This window comes from Camelina sativa, chromosome 7, assembly GCF_030686135.1.
Source record: "Camelina sativa cultivar CO46 ecotype springtype chromosome 7, ASM3068613v1".
Taxonomy (NCBI): domain Eukaryota; kingdom Viridiplantae; phylum Streptophyta; class Magnoliopsida; order Brassicales; family Brassicaceae; genus Camelina; species Camelina sativa.
In genome coordinates, this window is record NC_141886.1 from 31,942,987 (window position 1) to 31,956,814 (window position 13,828).

General features: G+C 38.3%; 2 protein-coding genes, 1 long non-coding RNA gene, 1 other non-coding gene and 2 pseudogenes across 7 annotated transcripts; 2 read left to right on the forward strand and 4 right to left on the reverse strand.

Moving 5' to 3' along the window:
• Nucleotides 1–2: 2 nt before the first annotated feature.
• Nucleotides 3–75, forward strand: TRNAA-UGC (transfer RNA alanine (anticodon UGC)). The gene has a single exon. It is a non-coding gene; the product is annotated as a tRNA-Ala (tRNA).
• Nucleotides 76–362: 287 nt separating this feature from the next.
• On the reverse strand, nucleotides 363–2,087 carry LOC104703535 (uncharacterized). Of its 3 annotated transcripts, none has more exons than XR_015562611.1 (5): nucleotides 1,780–2,087; nucleotides 1,126–1,275; nucleotides 997–1,039; nucleotides 705–916; nucleotides 363–571 (listed from the first exon to the last, which is right to left on the reverse strand). It is a non-coding gene; the product is annotated as an uncharacterized LOC104703535 (long non-coding RNA). The 3 variants fall into 3 exon arrangements; XR_015562612.1 differs by having other exon boundaries at nucleotides 997–1,043; nucleotides 1,780–2,067; XR_015562613.1 differs by lacking the exon at nucleotides 997–1,039 and having other exon boundaries at nucleotides 1,780–2,064.
• Nucleotides 2,088–2,354: 267 nt separating this feature from the next.
• Nucleotides 2,355–3,865, forward strand: LOC104703537 (uncharacterized). 2 transcript variants are annotated; one of them, XM_010419562.3, is made up of 2 exons: nucleotides 2,355–2,485; nucleotides 2,869–3,865. In XM_010419562.3, exon 2 carries the CDS (start codon nucleotides 2,881–2,883, stop codon nucleotides 3,697–3,699), a length of 819 nt encoding a protein of 272 aa, XP_010417864.2. In that variant the 5' UTR covers nucleotides 2,355–2,485; nucleotides 2,869–2,880; the 3' UTR covers nucleotides 3,700–3,865. The 2 variants fall into 2 exon arrangements, with proteins under 2 accessions (XP_010417864.2, XP_087316037.1); XM_087459911.1 differs by having other exon boundaries at nucleotides 2,376–2,489.
• LOC104703536 (uncharacterized) lies at nucleotides 3,735–4,887 on the reverse strand. Its single transcript, XM_010419561.3, has 2 exons — nucleotides 4,578–4,887; nucleotides 3,735–4,479 (listed from the first exon to the last, which is right to left on the reverse strand). Exons 1-2 carry the CDS (start codon nucleotides 4,687–4,689, stop codon nucleotides 3,884–3,886), a joined length of 708 nt encoding a protein of 235 aa, XP_010417863.1. The 5' UTR covers nucleotides 4,690–4,887; the 3' UTR covers nucleotides 3,735–3,883.
• Nucleotides 4,888–6,379: 1,492 nt separating this feature from the next.
• LOC109125508 (putative defensin-like protein 146 pseudogene) lies at nucleotides 6,380–7,092 on the reverse strand (annotated as a pseudogene).
• A 698-nt stretch (nucleotides 7,093–7,790) lies between these two features.
• LOC109125509 (uncharacterized) lies at nucleotides 7,791–8,710 on the reverse strand (annotated as a pseudogene).
• Between the last annotated feature and the right edge of the window lie 5,118 nt (nucleotides 8,711–13,828).

Here is a 13,828-nt window from a genome sequence, read left to right on the forward strand (position 1 = left end):
AAGGGGATGTAGCTCAAATGGTAGAGCGCTCGCTTTGCATGCGAGAGGCACGGGGTTCGATCCCCCGCATCTCCATTTTGTTTTTATTACAAAATTATACATACGGACATACAATTATTGTCCAAATTGTAATTCGTTCCTAACTCGGTATTTACTATTTTCGTATACTAAGAGCTTCTCCAACGGTGAGGATGTTATTTTGAGGTTTTAAAATTTTTTAAGAATATATTTTGTATTTTTTTAAAATAAGAACTTGTGAAAGAGTAATTAAAATTTTGCTTCTCCAATGGTGAAGCTTGTATTGGAGTTCTTAATTTTGAAAAAAAAATATTTTGAGAGAGAGAGGGTTGAGTTGAGAGAAGCCTCTTCTCTTGTTAACAACGCAAGGATAAGCTTTTGAACCAACGAGATTCTGGTTAATCACCACACCCAATGCTCTCCTATTCTGTCTCTTCATCTCTATTCCAACTTTTCTACTTCTCGTATCATCATCAAACGAAGAAAGATCTGTGCACTCTGTTCTCTCTGTCTGATGCAATTGATTGAATCAGGAGGAGTCGAATAGATCCACCTGCAAGATCAGTGATCACATTTTTAATGAGTTGAGATAAATGGATTATACACCAATCACAAGAACTCAGATGCATTAGTAGATATCACTATGAAGTAGTCAATACATTTCTTATAGTTTTTGAGCTACTTACCAAATTATGTCCAGGGAATAAGACTCTCGAGCAATGAGCCATATCAAATGCATCCCAAGGGAAGGGGAGGCGTTGCGTAGAGATTATGCGAAGAATCGCAGGAATCCCACTTTCAAGAGCAAACTGAACCGGAGCTTCATGGTTATCTCTTGGAGCAAGAGAGAGTGATAGAATGCCACACGGTCCAAAAGATCACCACCCCAGCTAGCAACCTACATAAGAAACCACAAAACATTATAAACCAGAACAGGTTAGAGAGTTCGAGTAGTTGGAAGAGAGACTAAATACTTACTACCGTAGAGAACTTGGCTTGTATAGGTACATACCATTGTGGGCTGACTAATGTGAGACTTGTGAGTATATGACGTCAAATTGCATATAAGGCTAAGATGAATAATAGTAATGTAAAGAAGGTTCTTACTCTTTCCAACACTCTGGAGAGCGCTGATAGGCTGCCAAAGAGCAGAGAATGTAATACCAATGCTAAATAGATGGACTGTGTTTCCAGCCATCCACATCATGAAACCCATCATCATCAAATTCTTAAATGGAGATTGCACTACTTCCCACGCTTTTTGCTCATTCATCCATAAACAAAAACATATCAGTTTTAAAAAAGACTTCATCCACATCAAACCCCAATCTCGATCAGCTAAAGCAAGAATTTTTTCCTTTTCTAATTTCACCAAGTCACCTAATTTACATAGTGAAAGACACGGTCTTATATAAATTCTATAACAATCACCTAATTTATAACTATTGTTATAAATTCTATAACAATACATTAAAAAAAAAAAAACATCATCCTGAATTCGAAATCATCAAACCATAAAACCCAATTAGACAACACACAAAATCCCCAGTAGTAGCCAAAAATAATAATCAACTCAATTCACTGTAAATTTTCTAAATTGAAACTTGGAATCATGTTCAATATAAGAAAAATCCAATACCATCATATTTTACAAGAATCCAGACATGCAAATAATGAGTATGATGTTTCTGCTATGCTCAATAATTTTCATTACCATTATATTTTTCAAAATACATAAGAGAGGGAAGAACAGCAACACACCTCCATCTCCACCGGGACTTCCGTTGATCCGAAACCTTCATCATCTTGGCCGCCACACTCACCGATCACTATGCTCTCTCAGCCACCGTTACGGTGCTCCTTCACTTTGGTCGGATTAGCACCTTAACTAAACAGTAATTCAAACCCTAATTCCCAAAATCAAACTGATGGTCGATCTATGTGTTTGCCTTGCAGATATATATTATCGGAAAAGAGAGAGAGAAGAAGAAAAAAAAGAATTGGTATAATTTTTTTTTTAAGTATCAAAACATCAACAATCAAGACGCTGACACGTATCAATAAGAGGTGCTTCTTATTGATCCGAAATTAGAACTGCCTCTTATTCTTTTCTTTGTTTTTGATTTATTTTTTGCTCAATTTTAACATAAGAGGCCTGGTAAGAGGCCCTGTTGGAGAACCTCTAACATCCAAAAAGAAAAAATAACTTGAAGTACTCACCTCTAGTTTCTTGTGGGTAACATATACTAACAAGACTGGGCCACAACACACCGAAGAGGCCCAAGTTATAAAAGCTAAATCTGTTACGCTTTTTTTATAACAACCATATTTATGTATGTAGTCAAGAGGATTTTACCATAAAAAGACCAAAAATATTAAAAGAAAAATCTGAAACCCTAAACGACGAACAAAGTAGATTCTCTGTGGTGACGACTGATGCAGTGAATTCATTTCATCTTCTGCTCGGGTAAGTAAGATTCATTCTTTACTGCGATGTTTAATATTAGAGATGCTGCAGCCAAATGTAATCAATTTTCAACACCGTTGTTGATTTGTATGAGAATATATATAATATAATAAAGGAATACGCTTCTACTGTTACATTTTCAATCATTGATGGCTTTAGAGTTAAGAATTAGATTTTGTTGTTAATGTCTTTATGAATACATTTGTGTGAATTAGAGAATATTGATCATATGCTGCAGCCAAATATATTCAATTGCAACGCCCTTTATTGATTTGTGTGAGATGTAGAATAATTAATAAGCTTGTTGTACTGTTAGTAGTAACAGTAGTTAGATTTTGTTTTTTAATTGTCTTTATGAATACATTTCTGTTGTTTATATGTAGAAACAATAGGAAATGCCACCATTGAGTATGAGAAAAGAGCCATCTGGAGCTTTAAAAAGGAAAAAGAGAAAGAAGCTGCAAAAGTTTTTGAAGTCCCAAGCCAATGCTATTCTTAAGTTTGTCAAGAAGAAACCCGAAAATTCTGAAACAGTACTAGTGGAGTCTCGAAAATGCGACAGTGAAGAAGATGTTATTGGTCAGAGTCAGATCAACGTTGTTCCTGAACACTTTGATGAGCAAAAACAGGTTCTGATTCGAGGCGAGGGAAGTGAAGAGAAGAAGACACATATATGTGAAGATGTTATTGGTCAGAGCAACGTTGTTCCTGAACATTTTGATGAAGGTAAAGACAATGATGAGCAAAAACAGGTTCTGATTCAAGGCGAGGGAAGTGAAGAGAAGAAGATTCATATAAGTGAAGATGTCTCTGATCCTGGAAACTGGGGAAACGTTGATATGAAGATGAGAGATTTATTGGTGAAAAACGGTCCAACGACAAGGCTATCGACTGATTACCAGTTTCCTAAGGATGGTATCGGTAGGCATTTCTCGCAAGCTTTCTACACAAGAGAATTGGTCAATGGAGAAAAACAAGATCGTCGGTGGTTGGTTTACTCTGAATCTTTAGGTAAAGTTTTCTGCTTTTGCTGTAAGTTGTTCAGGCCTGAGAAAAAAGGCGGTGGTAACTTGGCAACAACGGGGTACAATGACTGGAGAAATCTTTCGACTAGGCTCAAAGAACATGGAAATTTTCATGACCATTTTCTTTGCATGACTCAGTGGAAAGAGTTGGAGGTAAGACTACAAAAGAACCAGACAATTGATAGATAAGCTGATTAAGTTGTAGCTGCCTTGTCTTAGGTGAGTTTGTTTTTGGAAAATGTGTTTTATTGGAAACTATTTAATGATGTTTCAGAACAACATGATGCAGGAGGTGTTTTTGTTTATTAGTATGATTTGTGGTATTAGCAAATTTTAATACATTTTATCTTTCATTGAGAATTATGCAAATAGGTTAGTAAGAAGTAAACATTTGGCCGGCATAGAACCCAAGAGATAGCAACAGAACCGCAGCCGCGGGAATAACCAAACCAGCCGTAAGTGCTGTTCTGTTATTCTTTAACAGTGCCACATATCCTCCAAGATTCTCCTTGTATGCATTCACTTTACTTCTATAGTCTTGGTTAAGTGTTCCTTCCTTCGCTGCAGCTTTAAGAGCTTCTTCATTCTCTCTTCCTGGCTTTGGCGATTGAACCTTTTCGGCTTGTTTTTCTAGTTCCGCTTCTTTCTCTCTTGCTTCCTTTGACGGTTGAGCCTTTTCCTTCGCTGCTGGGCTAGGAGGCTTGTAGTTATCCTTAGGAACAAGAGGAGGTTTTGCGGTTGTACCACTACTAGGTGAATCTTGTTTCCCCATTGGCTCAGGTCTAGGAAGCCTCACAACGAGATTTGCGCCTTCAAATTTGGCAGAGACAGAGTCGACGTCGACGTTTGGCGGAATAGGAAACTCCTTGCGGAAACGGATCCATTTGTTGGCTCCTGATGGACGATCTCCCATCACTCTAAGCTTCCTCGTGGTGGTTATTTGTACCTTAAGTTGCTCTTTCCTAAACCCTGTTTATTTCAAGAACGTTACACAATTGATCAAGAACTGGTTAATAAACCAAAAAATTACGACTAAAAAAATGCTAGAGTTTGTTGAGCAACCAAACCTGGAAGGTAAACAGTGAGAGCTTCAAATCCCTGTTCAGTTTTCCAATTCGAAAGCGGCTCGAAGTCATCGTAGATGCGATTAGCGATAGCATGTTCAGAAATTCTCTCCATCTCTTGATTATCTTGGTTTGAATTTGGAATAAGAAGATTTTGTATTATGTTGATATGTAAGACAGTATCTAAGCGATTTCTTTATATACCAATGATGAAACTATTTCTTATAAGTTGTTTTCTTTGAAGTTGGGTTATTCCTTAACTTTGCCTAACTGTTGTGATCGCCTTCTGTATAGTTCTTCTCTTTTATATGCATTTTTTTACAGCTTTATGTTCCAATGTCAAGAAAGTGAAGAATATATATTTTTGTAAAGAGGGAGAGTAATGCTTTGCTTTGAGGGGATTTAAGGACCAACGAGGATGATGCTTTTCTGTTAAATAATCTAATGTCTCTCCTATATTTATCAGAGACAACGTGTGAAAACATCTACAAAAGCAAACCCAATTTGATGTCTCTCCTAAGGATTTTACTAGTAAGATATTATTGTTAATGTTTCAAGCCTATGAATTCCATATGTAAATCTTTTCAATTAATTTTACATATCAACTATGATTATAAATAACTGATGAATCTTTGATAAGAAATTATTATTCCAGTTCTAACAATATGGTATTCAAATCATCTACATTTTAAAAGAGAGTGTTTTTGTGCTACGTGACAAGTCCACAATGATTGTGACTACACTACAATACATAAGGCATGCACAACAGGGTAGAATCGTCTATGCAACGTTCTCATAATTTGCAATACATAATAAATGTTGACGTAAAAAAAAAAAGAGTTAAAAACAATGATGCTATTTTTTCTTAATTCGTATTAGACCTCGATATTTTGGTGTTATATCTTGATGTTAATTACTTGGAATTATTGTATACACAAGGTGATAACTCGACATTTAAGCCCTGAAGTGTTATTAGACTGACAAATTGAATTCAAGTCACAAAGTGTTATCTAACGTACTATACATGCGAGAGGTGATAACTAAAAATTCAAAGTATGATTCGATGGCGGACTTACTGTGATGGTACTCGTCACATTTATCCGTGATGAATTGTGAAAAATCAGTCTAAAGGATTTATGCTATAAATAATGAGACCAAGCTCACATGTTATTGGTTGTATATATTTGTCATTTGATAAGCTTTATAGGTTACGTGGAACCTTCTTGATCCATGTTCCCTAGATGTGACTGGCTTGAGCTTTGTTGTTAACCCTGTAGCATTCCGGAGTATCAATTTGTAGCTTTAGTCATGAAACGTCTTCCACGACTCGATCTTTAAAAAGGTCTTTTGAGCTAGGAATTCGTCACTGGAAATAATCCTTTTGCAAACTTTGGAGAGGAGACAGTCTTACATTTATGAATAAAAGCGTATGTAATTTAGGTTTTCTGCTTCTTCATTTTTTGTTTAATCCAGAGCTTTTATAAGAAAAATCAGTTTTCTTGATTCTAAAGAACTAGTTAGAATCAATGAAGTGCAGAAGTTTGTAATCTTAAGCTAATAAATCTCCAAAGTTGTAATAGCTTGGAGAGCTCCATCTATAGGGAATTTGGAAAATCTTTAAATTTCTCAATCGTTGTGGTGTAGAAATCAAAATCTTTATATTCGTTTCACCCCAATGTAACTATTTCTATTGTAAAAATATACTATATTTTACTCAACCACTGGTTAAACACCCATATTACAAGGTATATTATAAGTATATATCAGTATTTTTATTAGTTATTTTCTGATTGAATACAATATAACTCAAGTTTTGTCATAAAAATAAATTAAGAGCAAAAATAATAGCAGTGGCACGTCCCAGGAGGTAGGCAAATACTTGCACTGACCTTGTGCATCTTCGTACACGCAGCTTTACATTCTGCAGGAACGCATTTTCCGGATTTGTTTGGAATATTAACATAGCATTGTTCTGGTCTTCTTTGTTGGCTTGTTGCATATTCCCCAATACTCCTGTTTTGTGTAGTATTTAGTTTTAAGGAGTTTTGTGTAACAAAGTTTAATATATCAAATATAATTTTTTGTAATACATTAATTAATCTAGATAAAATTTAACATAAGAACTAAAAATATAAGAGTTATATGTATATGTAACAGGAAAATATCATATAGATTTAATTAGAAAGAAATTTTTTAATTTTGAAACTTATTTTCATGCAAAACAAAGCTAAATAACTAATAAAAAAAGAATGGAAGTTTATTTAATCAGTTCATATTATGATAGTTATATTTTTAACAAAATATTTTTCATAATATAAAAAATTGATTTGATGTTTTAAAGAAATTGTATAGTTGAAAGAAGGTTACTTTAAAGAAATATTATGATATTCATTATTAGTTTATGTTGAAAAATGTATATGTAATATATTAAGGTGCATATTAACTGTAAATACAAACCTAGCTCAAGAATGATGAAGAAAGTTAGAATGGTGAGTAATAGTTGGAATGTCTTCTTCATCGTAGATTTTATGAATGAATAATTGATGGTGTTTTAAAAGTAAAAAGAAAAAGAAACTACTAAGTATATTCCGATATATACTTTTCTAAAAATTTAATGTACCTCACATTCAAACTTATCTAATTTAAGTAATCTATCTCCTTTAAGTTCCGGTTTTACACAAATTTTTTTTTTTCTCAGTCTGTATATAAAACCTTTAGACTCGTTCGTTGTTATTCTTTACCGTAACCTAGTTTCTTATTTAGATGAAAACAGTCAAATTTCACAAAAGAGAAACAATATAGCCACACATTTGTGCTATATTAAATCTTATATATTAATTTCCATATATCATAAGTTCTTTCTATGTCATTATTTTATCAATTTTTGAAAGGCTTAAAAAAAATGTTAAAATATGTGTCTTTCCTAATTCATAGCTTTCCTTGTTTGGCATCCGAGCAGGACCACAAATATAGATATGCTCATTTATTGGAAACAAACGTAATTTTTTGGACCATTGTCTACTATAAACCGTCCAACCATAATTGTCTGGATACGCTCGATGGTCCATGGACGGTCCAATTGGCACCTCTATATGTTTTTTTTTTTTTTTTGGTAAAATGTGAAGATTTCATTCCAAAGCTATTACATCCTACATTACAAAAGTTCCAACTAACCCATTATCACAGGAATAACAGACAAACTACAAAATGACTTACTTATAAGGGATAATATATATTACTAAAGTAGACAAGAAGGAGAGAAGGAGAATGCAAGATGGGTCCCTGAAGAGAAAGAAGCCGGGTGCGCATCGTACTGTCAATGGTGAGTCGAAGAGCTGCGGTTGTTGTCTCAGTGGTAGAGAAGATCCTAGCGTTGGTGCTCCTTCCATAGGTGGTAAACCACCGATTGCAAGAGGAGCTTGAGGATGGTCTTGATTTTGCGTTGGTGCGGTAGAGTGTTGTGGAGGATCCAAGAAGGGGCTGCTGTTAAGGTGACGGGGGGATTGGGAAGGAACTTTTCCGCAAAAAAGCTCCAAATGCCCGATGAGAATGAACACTCGAAGAAGAGATGATTGTGGTTTTCTTCCCCATTTGAGCATAGAACACAAGTGGCAGGGATGTTCATGCCCCATCGCCTTAATCTATCTCTTGTAGGTAAACGGTTCAACATCGCCAGCCAGATAATAAAGGAATAGCGGGGCACATGCTCTTTAAACCATATCACTTCAGACCAAGGGACCAAAGTGTTATGAAATCTTAGCTGCTCCCATGTTTCCTTTGAAGAGAAGGATGGGAGAAAAATACCTGAAGCATTTTGCCACAGGAAAACGTCTTGGCCTCTGGTTGGTGCTGGTGGTGGGTGGTCAGTTAGCGCCACAAGTAAAGCTTGAGAGTTGTCAGATTGGGCCGCCGGCAAAGCCCAATTACCAGCCCTCGTCGCCTCGCTAACCTTTGCGTCCTTTCTTATGCGTAGGATTTGTGGTCCACATGCCCCAATAAAGGTTATGAGTTGACCAAAGTCCGTCCAAGAATCGAACCAGAAAGAAGCAGAGCAACCATCTCCTACTTCACATCTAAGAAACTCTATGATGGTGGGTTTCAGTTGCAACATGCTATTCACCGTTTTAGAAAACCGGTTGGCCTCTGAAGTTAACCAATAGCTCTTCCTGAGAAAAATGTGCCCATTTAACCAAGCAACCCAAAGAGAGCCAGAATTAGAGAAGAAGTTCCATACTTGCTTCAGTCTAAACACAACAGCAAATTACTCAAGTAAGCGAATACCAAGACCATCCTCTTCTTTAGGTTTGCAAATGTCCTTCCAAGCCACTCTAGCACCAGAAGCAGAACCTATCTTGTTTTTCCACAGAAAAGCAGAGCATAGCGAATCCACCTTGGCATAGAAACATTTCGGCAATACGAACACACTACTTCAGAAGTTGACCATACCATATATGACCGAAGAGACAATCCTGATTTTACCAGCGAAGGATAGAAATTTTGCAGTCCAAGAGTGTAGCTTGCTTGTAATTCTCTCAAGGAAGGGCTGCAGGTTAGCAGAGGATATCCTAGTCGGATTTAGTGGGAGTCCAAGATACCGTGTGGGAAAGGAGCCCAGCTTGATTCCAGCGAAGACAATCATGTCATTAGCTTCTTGATCCGTATATCCTCCAAAGAAAACTTCATATTTTTCTGGGTTCATTTCCAGTCCTGACATTCCTTTAAACTCGTTCATTACCTCGGAGATCGCAGACAAAGATTGCCTAGAACCATTGGAGAAGACTAGAAGATCATCAGCGAACAGGAGATGAGTGATTCGAGGGTTGTCACATTTAGGGTGTAGCTCAATTCTACTCTGATCCACTGCTTTCTCCAACAGCTTAGATAATGCCTCCATCGCCATTATGAAAAGGTAAGGAGATAAGGGATCTCCTTGCCGCAACCCCTTCCTGCCTTCAAAGAACCCTGCCAGCTCCCCATTAATAGCTACTGAAAACCTTGGTGAGGAGATGCACTCCCTTATCCAGCTTCGAAACATGGGAGGAAAGTCCTGAGCTTCCAATAGTTTTAGCACAAAATCCCAACAGACCGTGTCGAAAGCCTTTTTATTGTCAACTTTTAACAGGCAACTAGGGGAGCAAGAAGCTTGGTTATACTGCCTTATTAATTCGGATGCCAGGAGGACATTCTCTCCAAGGAGCCGACCTTTAAGAAAAGCAGCCTCGTTTGGTGAGACACAATCTTGCAGTATGGGTTTGAGCCGATTAGCAATTATTTTTGAGATAATCTTGTACACCAAATTGCAACAACTAATCGGTCTGTAATCACCTAGCTTGCATGCCTCAGGAAACTTCGGGATAAGGGCAATTTTCGTAGTGTTAAAGTCATTAAGCAGCCTACCATTGCGGAAGAACTCTTGGACAGCTAGCACAATAACCACACCCACTACATTCCAAGAAGCTCTAAAAAACTCCACAGAGTAGCCATCAGGCCCAGGGCATTTGTCTAGGGGCAGAGCAAAGACAGTTTAGGTTATCTCCTCCTCAGTGACTATTGCTGTCAAAAACTGCCTCTGATCCTCTGAACATCTGAATGGGAGGAGATCAGCTAGATCATCAATGGAGCAGGGAGACTGAGGTAATGAAGTGGTCCCAAGAACCTCCTGAAAGTAAGAAGCAGCATGAGACTTTATCTCCGACAGATGGACAATCCTTCTACCACTTTGATCTTGGAAAAAATGTATGTGATTCTTATTCAGTCTTGCCGTTACAGTCTTGTGGAAGAAAGTCGTGTTCCTGTCTCCCAAATGCATCCACTTTAAACGAGATCGCTGGCGGTAGAACTTCACCTCAGCATTACTAAGAAATTTCCACTTCGTCCTAACAATATGTTCCTCCCTTGCAAGCTCTGGCGTGGGGTTGGTAAGGATAGTCCTATGAAGATCAGCTAACCTAGACGCCTCTGCCTTGACCCTCACTGTGATGCCACTGAAGTGACTCTTATTTAGCCTTCTCAGAATAGGTTTCAAAGCCTTAAGAGATTTTGCCACTTTAAATTGTCTGGATCCAGGCACGGAACCACAGCTCCAGGCTTGTCTGACCTCCTCTGCATAATCAGGGTGGTCCACCACATGTTGATAAAACTGAAAAGGCCTTACCGTAAACCGCCTAAGCGAGGGAACCATAAACCATATGGGAGTGTGATCTGATTGATGGGGGTCCAGGTATTCAGCAAAAGCATCCGGAAAGAGACTTGCCCATTGCTGGTTAATCAACGCATGATCGATCCTCTTGGAAATTGTATGCCCCTCGCTGCTGTTCCACCACGAGTACGAAAGTCCCTTGGCTTGTGCCTCAAACAGTTCAGCTTCTTGAATCGTTAGGTTCATCTCCTCCATTCCAGCTGTATCAATGTCCCGAATTTGGTAGTCAGAGTGCTGAGAAGGACGCAAAATCTGGTTAAAATCTCCTAGTACTGCCCATGGGTGACAGGAGACCGGAGTAGTGTGATTGAGATGAACCAACTCCTCCCACAAAGAACCTCACTGCTCCACCAGGTTAAATCCATACACAAAAGAAACTGTGAGGTTAACATTTTCCACAGGTATGAAAACACCGCATGTTATCATTTGAGCCGAAGCGTGATAAACCACCAAAGATATAGCCGGATCCTAAACCACCACAATATGGCCGAGTTGTGATGTTCAAGGTTCCCAAAAAATTTCCAGTCAACAGGAATGACACTTGCAATTCTCCTAACGTTTACTTCCCGAATGTGTGTTTCCAAAAACGCACCAAAAAGAGGTTTACGGATATTAATCTAATCCTTCGTCATAGTCTGTCTGGAGCTGCTATCCAACCCTCTTATGTTCCATACAAAATACATGATAATGGGTAGTTAGTGTACGGAAGCGGCCTTACGACCAGTCTTCCTACGAGTCACCAGTATGAATGGTGGCTCAGCTTCCTTTACAACCTCGCTAGAACCTGAGACAACAGGCGTTAACGGTCCCTCAGCTTGAGCTTGCAATGATTCCATCAGTGCCTCTGAATGGGAAATATGATCTGCGACATGAAGCTTGTCCGATGGTTCTTTTGTAGGAGTCACCATGACCATTTTCCAGCGAGTACTAGCCACTGTTCTAGACCGTCCCTCACGCGACAGATGCGCTTTACAAGATATTCATTCTCGACGAGAGGGTCTACCCCTTCTACTAGTAGATCTTGTAGCCACCTTTCTCCCTGAATTGGAAGGAGTGTTGCACCTGCAAAGAGTAGCCTGGTGGCCAAACTGATCACAGGTGGCACACTTTGGGGGCAGCCACGGGTAAGATACACAAATGTCGATCTCACGACCATCACTGAAACCGGAAACCACCCTTGTAGGCAGTTCTTTCGAAAGGTTGACTCGGACAGGAACCTTGGCAACTTAAAAATTTTCCTTCCTTGCAGTTTCTGGGGCAAGAGCAACCGGTTTGCCAACCGCAGTTGCAATCCTTCCCAAGCTTTCTTTATTAAACAGAAGGTAAGGCACTCCACGAAATTCCACTGTCACAAGAGCAAATGAGATTGGTGGTGTGTCAGGGTTGAAGTCGCAATACTCCACATCGGATGACCCACAATACTCCACATATTGCGAGCAAGGATTGCTTCTCGGACCTGTGGGCTTGTCACTTTGAGGAGAATTGTACCATCACCAATTTTATGGACGAAGATTCGAGGTCCAGTTCGAGCCCAGATTGCGTTAACTACTCCAATCACTCTTCCCATCGCCGGAGGTGGTCCGTGGAATTGAGCAAAAACGAAATCCTTGAATTCAAGTTTGGCAGCTTGAATATTCTCATCAGGAAAGAACACAAACGGTGCTCCTGAAATATATTGAGTGGGTGTACCAATTTCTTCTAGACATGAAGAATGTCGAGCCACTGCAGAGTACTTACACGGTGGTTTATCGACCCCGGAGGCTGAACCTTCAACGGTGGCTGGAGGCGCGGACACATCTGTCGCAATTACATCGGAGGTTGTACCTTCAACAATGACGAGAGGAGCTGCTTCAACAGGTCGCTGCTTTGTAACTAACGGAGAGGGTACCGAAGCTTCCGGCCTAACTTCCCCGGAGGATGAACCTACAACAATGGGAGGAGAGGTGGATATCTCAGTCGTAGATCTAAGATCTACAATTGCCACAGAAATCGAAGCATTGTCCAAACAGAGATCTGGAGCCAGCTGAGTTGCCTCAGGTGGGGGTGAGGAAGAATGGTCAGCCGGAGAGCCAGACGACAACCATTGTCCCTCGAGAAGCCGAGGCAAAGGGGGGGGGGCTTGCAGATGCCAGCAGCCACATGAGCATCGACTCTAGCAAACTTAGAGGAGCCTGGGATAACTCCCCTGACATTCTTTTTCTTTTTCTTCGGACCCATGGAGAAATTTCCGACAATCGGCGTGAGGCCGACGTCGGAGGGAAAGCAAGAGAGAGAGGTTTTTAGAGAGAGGTTTTTCTAATTCTTTAAATTGTCCTTTAAGCCAGAATTAGAGAAGAAGTTCCATACTTGCTTCAGAGAGGCACCTCTATATGTTGTTTGTAACTTTGTATAATTTGTGTTTTACTCTCTTTTTTTCTTTTTATGGCTTTACTTGTTGTGTGGCATCCGAGCAGGACCATATATAATAGATATGCTCATTATTGGACACAACGTATTTTAGACCATCTATACTATTAGAGCAGGAGTACTTATGGACTAACTTTTGGATCATGACTTTGTTTTAATAGTTTTAAAATAAAAAGATTAATAATCAATAGTTTTTCACACATTAGTATACTATTAAAATAAAAATCTCTAACCTTTCAAATTAAGTCGGATACGCGCGCAGGTCGTTTAATAGCCGATTAGTTGACATGATTGTCTCTCAAATATATTTATTATGTATTAAATCAACCATAATCTTGCCTAAATCTTAATCGGTTAGAATATTTAACTAAAGAAACCATATACATCAGAATACATTTAAATATATAATAAATCAAATCTAAATTTATGATTCTTTATAAATATTTTAAGAAAAACGAAAAAGAAAAGAAAAGGAAATTACAGTTAATATTTGTTCATATTTTTTCTCACAGTTTTAGGAACAAATAAATAAATCCAGTTTAATTTTAAAAACAATTTAAAATAAAAATCAAATTACTTTAAAAGGTATTTTAAAATAGTAAAGTATTCATTATAGCCTTAATAATATAAAATTAATTAATATATAAGA